The sequence below is a fragment of the Pyxicephalus adspersus genome, chromosome 9 (genome assembly GCF_032062135.1).
Source record: "Pyxicephalus adspersus chromosome 9, UCB_Pads_2.0, whole genome shotgun sequence".
NCBI lineage: Eukaryota > Metazoa > Chordata > Amphibia > Anura > Pyxicephalidae > Pyxicephalus > Pyxicephalus adspersus.
The window spans coordinates 15476638-15486618 of NC_092866.1; the positions used below are offsets into that span (position 1 = coordinate 15476638).

General features: G+C 36.0%; 1 protein-coding gene across 1 annotated transcript in view; it reads left to right on the forward strand.

Moving 5' to 3' along the window:
• CDH8 (cadherin 8) overlaps positions 1–9981 on the forward strand; it is a 248417-nt gene that overhangs the window by 186044 nt on the left and 52392 nt on the right. Inside the window, exon 7 of the mRNA XM_072422718.1 lies at positions 5560–5813. Within this exon, the coding sequence (XP_072278819.1) occupies positions 5560–5813 (254 nt within the window). The remainder of the gene's footprint in view (positions 1–5559; positions 5814–9981) is intronic.

The following is a 9981-nucleotide window of genomic DNA, read 5'->3' on the forward strand; positions in this document are numbered from 1 at the left end:
CATGGTTGAAAGTGAAAGGAACATTTAAAAGCATCATTTGCTGCCAGAACAGCAATGGAGGGGTAAAATCTCAGTGGGGACACTTGACCTTGTTACTACCATTGAAGAGGGCATTTTGGTGGGATTTATTCTTACTGGAGTTTTGTCTACAAGATAGGAAGTTAAACGAAGTGTCAACAATGGAATACAAATGTAAAAAAATAAATTAAATTATATGTTATCAGTTACGGTGAGAGATTAAAATTTTGGTGGGTACCATTGGGTTGGCATCATATCTTATAGATCTCACATAGAGGGACTTATTTAGGGGTTTGCTGTATAAGGACTATCTAAACTGTCATGATATAGTTTTACACAATGATAAAAACCGTTCAGTAATAATTGAACACTCTTCTTTATTGGTTAACTGCAGACATGAACATTTTGCCACCTAAGTTTAGAAAGATATCAGGAAACAGTGGTAGCTCCAACTGACTATCATCCACCAACTAAACCCTTACATAGCACTCCTGAGATAACTCTTTAAAGCAGCCTACGGGTAAAGCAACATTTCTGAGCTTTTAACAGCAGATGGTAGCTGACAGCATGATATATCAGCTTGTTCTTTTTTTTCTGCGGGATATCTCAGTTTAGCACCATCCAGGGCTCCCCAAAGATTCTCTACTTCCGCATAGTAGAGATCAGACATGTCCACCCCTGTATGACAATGTTTCAGGACTAGGGGGAATCTGCGTGTTTGTACATCTAGTAAGAGACTCTGATGGAATTGGTATGTGCTGACAGCTTTTAATGTTAGACAACTGATACTGTTGTTAGTTTTCTAATAATATTTTACCCATAGGTTCACTTTAAATAACAAGATCAGTAGAAGGGTTTGGATAACAGCACTTTCCTGCTGCTATTGCACAGCATGGTTGCTGCCTCAATTCTTTAATTACAGACATGTCAGAGTTATACAGGTTTTACTCTTAATAGATTCAGACGAAGTGGAACACTAGATTCAAAAGGGTTCCTAGAGAAAGCAATGTCTGCAAACGATGAGTGTAGGCTACATGGTAATGAATACATTGGGTAGAAAAGGAAGGTTAGGTTATTTTGAACATGTGATTGATGAGAAAGCATTTATACTTAGTAATGGCAGGCTAATGAGAATTTGTGAGGAATGAGGGCTGTCTGAGATACATTTTGGAGCTTTGTATAAGAGGAAGTTATGAGCAAGAAGACATTAGTAAATAAAAAAGTAGAGAGGATGGGTTTACGTATGTTAGTGCATTAACTTTTATAGTGAAAGCCCAAATAAAAAATGTAATTTCCGTTTTTTTGTTTTTAAATGCATTTTTCAGTAAAGATAACCTTTGTCCGATTGCCTACTTTAAATTGCTGATGCTTGTGACACATCTTCATTAAAAATGATATTTTAGAAAAAAAACACAAAAGGGTCTATTTATAAAGCAGAGAACCTGATATTGGCTGAAAATGTAGTAGTCACCTTAAAATGAACACCTATTCCCACAATGATTGTGCCCCTCTCCATTTGCTATGAGTTTGGGTTGCATTGGGTAAAAAATACCCAGTATAATGATAAGCTAAAATCTATTGTTTTCGGCAGGTGCAGTGCACAGCATTAGTGTTTTCTGGGTGAAAAAAAAAACATGTTGCATTTAAACACAGCCCAACCCATTGGGCACATTATGTGTGTGTTAAGGAAACAAAATAAAGTATTTTGGCTCCCACTATGAAAAAACTCTTATATCAAATCAACACATTAATCAATTTAGTAAGGAAGTATGGGCTGTTCACTTAGCAAAGTGAATCAATATACTGCAAGCAAATTTTGATTTGGCCTAAATGTATGTAGATGTATGAAGGTGGTGAAATATCACCTTGTAAAGAACATACAATCCAAAAGGAAAAAAAAGAAAAAAACAACCAAAGAAAAAAAACTAAACAAAACAAATTATTTATAACTGGATTTTTGAAGCCAGAAAAGCTTCACATCATTCGCTTGGCTAATAACCTTCCCTGACATCAGCCATCACATAATGAATGTTTGCATACAGAATAATAAACTTCAGGTGTTCTTTAATCATCTCTCAAAAAACGGACACACTCTGATCATCACCTTGAAACGTTTATTCAGTGCACATTAAACTTCAGTTACCAAATATTTGATGTCATATTTTACAAGCCATTCAGAAGCAATAACATTGGAACCACACTGCAGGGAACTGTGATTGATAAGATGTCCCGTATGTCTTTGTCAAATATAACAACTATGTTTCAATATATGAAATAAAGTTTCTTGACAGCCAGAGACGTCCTTCTATATTAGACAATTTGAGGAATAGCTTGACAGGTGATGTGAGACTGACATTTCTCATTAAAATATGCACATGCTATTAACTTCCCTTTAATTCCCCTTGTTTCCTGTCATCTGTTCCTGGAAGATTAGCAAATTGTTGTGAGGATGAAAATGTGCATATAAAACAGCATAAAAAAATTGGGGATCTGATACCTTTACTGCGAAAAAATAACGTAGTATTTAAATATGTTAAGAGACCACATTTTGTGTTGGATTTTTCCATTTCTAATATTACATTCATTATTCTTTTCTGATCAGATGCTGATCTTTTAGTTAGCATCTTTCAATAGAGAATTCACTCCGATAGCATACCCAGTAATCATGAGTTGGCAAGACATACATGGATGGACCAGCATAATGCAAATCACACTCAACAAATATGGTTGTGTGTGCTAAGCTACATGGTTCAGCTAAAGTTTGTGAGACTAAAAATTTAGGGTGTTTGGCAGAGGTTTAACTCCTTTCCAGGTCCTTTAGAATAAATTGGCTTTGATTATGACTAGCGCCCCTTTCCTGGAATAGGATGGCGCTACAATTTTTTATTTCAGGGACTGTATTTTTCCATAACAAATGCCTATCTTCTCCCTTTACAAAACACCCTGAACAGGCAAAGTATATTTGAGCATTACCCAGCTTTTGGCACCCAACAGGCTCTGATAGCTGAAGGTGCAAAAAAAAAAAATGGACCAAATATTCACCGAAGATCATTAGTAAAAAAATTTTTTTTTCTAATGAATATGTCAAAACTGTCTTTGTTTAATATCTTTGAGTTGATTTGATCTGGTGCACAGGCTGCTAAGACCCACACTCAAATTTCTACATTTAAATAAATGTAATTAACATACAAGCTGATAAAATGAGCAAAACTAAGTAAAGGTAAAGAAAATAGGTTAAAAAAAGAATATTCTTGTTATGCTGAAAATGTAATTCCGTGGGAGTACATTAACATAAAAAACATAAAAAAAGGAACTAAAAACAAAGATTAAAAAATACAAATATTCAAAGCCTGCTAAAACTAAATTGTGTGGGAGTACCTTACATTATCTGCTTATGATACTAACGAAAAATACTAAAATGTCCTGTAAAACTGAAGACACAATGAAATCCTAGGAAAGGTCGTCATTAGAATTTGTTTTAAACCCCAATAAACTAATAAAAGTACTATGCCATTAAAAAGTAAAGTGCTAATAAATAACAGTTTATTGTTATGCGTAATAGTATCTTAGCATCTCAAAGTCTCTTGTATTTTATGCATTGTCGAAGAAATACTAAATTATTTATCGTACCTGGAGGCTGTATTGAAAATCACTTTTTTTCTTTACCTTTTATCGGCAACATACTGAATAAATGTTGCGATGTTTAGCTATAGCAGGAAGGAACAGCCACTAAAGTTATGGTGAAGTGGAACAATAGAACCAAGAAATATTCTAAAGGGGGCTGCTACAATACATGGGGCTGCTTTCTTAAAGACGTTTATTTATCAGTATTGTCACCCCAGATTCAAACTTTTTGATCAAATGATCTTGAGTGAAAACGCTAAACAGACAAACAGACATGCTGTGTTGCTGTCAATCACAATTATAGATCTCCCGTGTGGCCAGGGCACGGGGCTGAGAGCTTTGTATATTGCACACCATGTACATGTCTAAAATGCTTGAAAAAAGGGGGCTGCCATCCAAAAGGCTTTTTTTATTGAGGGGATTGAATGAGTAGAGTATGTTTTCGCTCTTTGGTATAAAGTTTTGTATGTGGAAGAAGAAGAAGTACTGTGCAGTTGTACGGAGAATTAATGGACCTAGACCCATAGAAGGGACCACCGGATAGGAAGAGGTGCTGGGGGATGCCAAAGGAAACTGCAGCTAGAAAACAAACAAAAGATACCCAACAGATGAACTTTGTATGGGTCCACTATAAAATAGTTTTAGCACATATTCATGTATCATTTCTTCTTCACAAGGTGACCATTACTTTGGTAAATGGAACATAAAAATGTATTATATGACCCTCTGCCCAGAACCATAGAAGCCATGATGTCCTTCGCTTTGCACTGATGGAAAATTACAAGCACCTGTACACAAGACAATATTTGATTATAATGAATTAATAGTAAATACAGGCCAGTTACTGTGGACATAATAATGTCTGTCTAGGGCTTTTGCTCTACTCATATGATTGAAAGCTGCCTTTAAGCCATTGCTAGAAATTATTGATGTATTTTCCAAACTCGTGTGTCAACCCTAATTGACCATGTTCATGGAAGAGATCAAGTATATAGGATGCCTAAGGCACATCTCCTTTTAGGGAACTTTTGAATTATGGGTAGGCAGTTTCCAATCAACCTTCTTGAATTCAGCTGAACTGGTTTACTACTTGTGTGTATGGGGACCCAGGTTGTATTCATGTAAAAATCCAGTATTTTTGGACTCCCAGTTTACCAGTTGGAGCACATGCACATGATTTTCATTTTACACGTGTTTTGTTTCTTCCTATGTTTTGTAGCGATTGCATTTTACTGCTCTTTATAGATCCATGTAAGTCTGTGGGTCAGCACAGACCCATAACGGTTCATTGACCATAAATACATTTCTCTGGATGACTTGTGGACAGTTTTATCCAAGAAGTCATTCTATAAGGATGCTGATTGCCTTATTTGATGGATGGTCACTAGAGAGAGACTCTTAAAAACAGTATATGAAATGCCATTGTGAAATATGGTACAAGAAAGTAAAATGTGAGAGTCATATGAAAACTTACTTCCAGGAAAACTTTACAACAATATCTCAAAATGTGTGTTGACTGAAAATACACTCTAGATTCTATTTTAGAAAGCAATGCTCGACTTTGCTGCAGTCTTGCAATCACTGAGCAGGTTTTATGATGTATCTCATGTGAGATCCTGGTGACCAAGCCTCAGAAAAAAAAGAACATTTTGTGACTCTCAAATTAAAAGAGAAAGGTAAAAAGGACAGGGAACAAAAAGATTGACTTCATTGAGGTAACATAATAAACAGATATCAATAAATGCCCACACAATTTACAGGCTCGATCTGAGCGAGTGGATGGCTTACACTGTGGTTGCATTAAAGCTCAGTCAATGCGCCTAAATGAACATAACTTTCATCCATCAGCATTAAATTCATTTGTTCTTGCTTCTGTGGTCATTAGTGAAAAGCATTCGTCTTTGTCATTCTTAACAGCCTCTGGACTTCGAGAGCAAAAAATCCTATACGCTGAAGGTAGAAGCAGTCAATGTTCATATTGATCCGCTTTACATCAGTGGGGTACCCTTCAAAGACACCGCAACGGTGAAAATAACAGTGGAGGATTCAGATGAGCCCCCGGTCTTTTCATCGCCTAGCTATCTGCTGGAGGTGCACGAGAATGCGGCCATAAATGGTGTCATTGGGCAGGTGACAGCCAGAGACCCCGATGCAACAGCAAGTCCTATAAGGTACGATGGCTCTTGAGATTTGGAATATGAACCTTTAAAATGGCATTCAAGTTATGTTAATGAAAGACTGTTTCTGGGTGCACAAGGAAGTCTCTAATTAATCAAGACATTCTGGTTTTCCATAATCCTTTTCGGATAAAATCCTGCTTTGTTTTTAGATCTCCTCTGCATTTAGGACTGTGTACACATGTCAAATTTCTGTTGATGGAAACAATCCTTCATGATTGATTTCCATCGACATTATAATAAATGTTGCTGTACAGCACTGTTCAGTTCTACGGAGAGGGCGGTGGGGAGCACAAACTGGGGGCACCTAGTTGAACCCACCTCTATAGCAAATTACAATCGTCACCCTCAGTTGGTCGATCGGTGGTGTACCACAACAAATCATTAAACAATGTTGGAGGGCGTCCACATTTTCGCCTAGGACAATCATAATATGATTGATGAATCAAATATATCTTAACTGCACTTACACTGTCTGTATAAATATTGGGCACTGTTGTGTCACATGGTGTACACTCTTTTAGTAAAATAAGGGCCCGCACACTTCCTGCAGTTGATCATAGCTTTTTGAATATGTAGCTATGGTACCACTGACTGCTCAAGTTCCTCATCAAAGTGCGTAGTTAATCACACCTGCTTTGTTTGACTTCCATATATTACAAGCCTTTGCATTGGATCTTTGATGTATTACAACCCTTGCTTACTGAATGTCTCTCTTTCTCCCCATCTCCATTACATAGGTAGGGTGTTCTACCGCTCACTGCAGCAACCTGGGCTAAGCTGATAAGATCCCTTGGGATTTTGATTTAGTACAAGCACAGTGTTGACAGCTCAATTCTGGTATTTACAAGCATTGAACCTCTGGCTGGATCAACATTTTCTTTAATGTGCCTATTGAACCTATATAACAAATGACTTCCAATGGTATAGTTAACAGACCAAGAAGTGGCAAAGAAGTGCAATTAATTGCAATGGATTCTATAGACTTTTTTGCTGGGGGGTCCTTTGTTCCTTGCAGGTCAAAAAGCAGCCAAGTGCCACTTTAAAAAACATAAAGCTGAATCCAATTTGTGTAGTGTACAGATCCCTAAAGCCAGATCTGTATGGCTTTAGGGATTTTTCGGTATTTGATAGCAGGTAGAGGTTTTCCTTTATTTCTCTATTTGCTAACTACACTATGAACTTCACAGTTGTAGGGTTTCTGTAACAAAGGCAGTGTTGGAAATTTAGAAAGCAGTGGGTAGGACTAGTTGTGGCTAAGTACTGATTGTAAAGCTCCAGGCTGATGTCCACATTCCCTATAACATCTATTTATCCTGCTATGGTGCACACAGACACCACCTACATGAGAGTGGCAACGCTTCTCTGAATTCAGGGCAGTGCAACTTTGTCGCCAATCCATCATGATGTGAACTTTACTGCAGGAATGTGAGGAATTTGCAGGATAACTATGAAGGAACTATGTATCCATAGCTTTTTTTTTAATATTGAGACTTTTATATTTTTACATTTTTTATTTCTTTCAAGCCTAAGACTAACCAGATTTGAATTTTGATTTTGAGCTTGATGAATGCTCAAAAATCATTGGCTTTTTTTATTTATTTATTTTTTTTACGTTTTATAGTTAAAATGATCTTTTTGTGTACCGGTGCTCCTGTTTTTACTGTACTCATGGATTTCACTTCAATGTCCATCAGCTCCCAACTCCCACATATCTGATACAAAGGGCAGAGCTTACAGTATTTTGAAAAACAAAGTTTTATAGAATTAGCTATTCTATAAAGACACAACAGGAATTAGGATAAAATCACTCCCATGTATAATAAATTCTCAATTCTAATTTTATTTTTTAAACTACACAAAATGTTGCTTTAGATATATTGTTCATGGTTTAACAAAGATATGATCAGAGAGAAGCTAGATCTTAGCGATAACCTTTCAAGGTAAATACTTAGGTTATAATTGGAAAAGAGTGTCCTTAAATCCATGACCATGAAAACCAAAAGAAGTTCGGACTTCTAGTGCTCCATATAGAACTTTTTCCAAAAAAACTGGTGCATTGTGTAAATTTTTGGACAAAATAATTTTCCTAGATTTTGGCTTATCAAAAAATCTGTATGAACTTTTAATCAAACCATATACAGCATCAAAAGAGAAACCTTATGTTTGTTTTGGAGTCAAGCTTTGTGTTGATAGCTAAACATATACTCATTGGTTTATTATTAAAGCTGAAACTGGTACTTTTTCACACTACATTCACAAAACATATGCTAATGGTTAATCTGCACTAAAAAGTGTGAAAAATGACATATGCTTAAATAATTTTACTTGATAGTCCCAATGATTGAGTATATACAGCCAAGATGGATCTGACATGCACATATGCTTGTTTTTTCTTTCTTTTACATAATTAGTTTAGTTTTAAAGATGTTTTCACAGAATGGACACATCAGGTCTGATTTATTAAAGATCTACAAGACTGTCATTGAAAAACTTGGGTGATCCAGCAAACTTGGAGTGATTTTCTTAAAAACATTCACTATTAGTTAGCAAAGGTTTTCAATCCTGGACCAGATCCAATCCAAATTTGCTGGGTCACCCAAATTCCTCAATGATAGTCTATCTTCTCCTGTCTTGGAGAGTTCTAATAAACTAAAGCTGCGTACACACGTCCAATTTTTATCGTTGGAAATGAACGACGAACGAACGATAAAACTGGACCTTTGTATATGGTGGAATTCTCTTTGAAGGCTACGCCTATGTAAACCGATGCCACACTTTTAAAGTTTTCTCCCTTCCTGGGGTTATGACTATTTAAAGTCAAATGGTGGACCAACACTACGTTATTTGCAATAATGTATTATAATGTGGAATGTCTTTAAAACTACTAAATATCTTTAAAACTACTAAAACTTTTTAGCCCAGGCACAGGCCAAACTACTAATGGGAAATCACAAAAATGGGGTCTCTGCGAATTGTTGACAAAAATTGCCACTATTTGGTAAGGTAGACATAGGCTATGTTATTGAATAACATCCAGCACTTATGATATTTATCTTGCATTTAATCCCTGTTAGTATGGAACCCTCTGTTAAGCTCAATAAACTGAAACATAACACAACATGACAGTGCATTTGGTATTTAAATAAGTATGACATCATGCCCCACCAGTGTATGTGTACACTATTGTGACCATTTAAATGACATTGTCTTTTCTGCAGATAGAAAGCTCTAAAATGAATAGAGAATTTAACTTTACAACCTTGCTCTATGGGTAAGTTGTCTAAATCCCTATCTATTTGGAGTAATTTTTCTTTAGCATGGTTAATATCCTACATATACTTCTGTGTGAAGTTGTGCAATAAGTTAAGTCCACCATTAGCTAAAATATTAGTTTTAGGTAAACCTGCCCTTATTTGGCAACTGCAAAATATTTCAGAGCAAGCCGGTAAATGAAATCTTAAAAACATGACGCACATTTCTAATGATAGTTTGTTCATCCGACTTCTTAGGAAATCTTTTCTTTTAGTGGAATTCATTAAAGTCTTTGTGCTCACCTTTTAGAGGTGAGGTTCCAGTTCAATAGATTGTGTCCTGGGTAGTTTTCAGCTGGTCCTATTGGTCTGCCTTGTTAAATCTACACCTGAGGCTGTTGGTGCCCTCTCAAGTGTCTTAATCAAGGAAAACTGGAGCACTGACCTGGTCCTCAAAAAGATGTTTGATCTCACTTTGATTGTTAGCTGCAGACACACAACCGAGAGTGAAGGACATCTGTAAAGACTGCTGAGTTACGAGTGGTATCTAGGCACAGATTAGTCTTACTGCATGGTGTGCTCTTCATTTAGCTTCTTCCTTTTATGTAGGATTTTATGGATCTTTATTGTTGGGTCCTTAAAAAATTGAAAGTTTATATTTTGTTTTTCAGATGAAAATATTATACTCTATACAATTATTTAATATAATACACATTTTACATGTTTTTTACATGTAATAGGGCAATTTTATGGCAGTTAATTTTCTTTAATATTACTACTTGCATTTATGGAATGTATATTTGATTATTCTGGGATGTGCCAGGCATGTGTGAAATTTACATCATCCTGGCCCAGCTAATCAAGATGACCAAAGATCAAAACTAGGAAAAGAAGAAGCAAGAAGATGG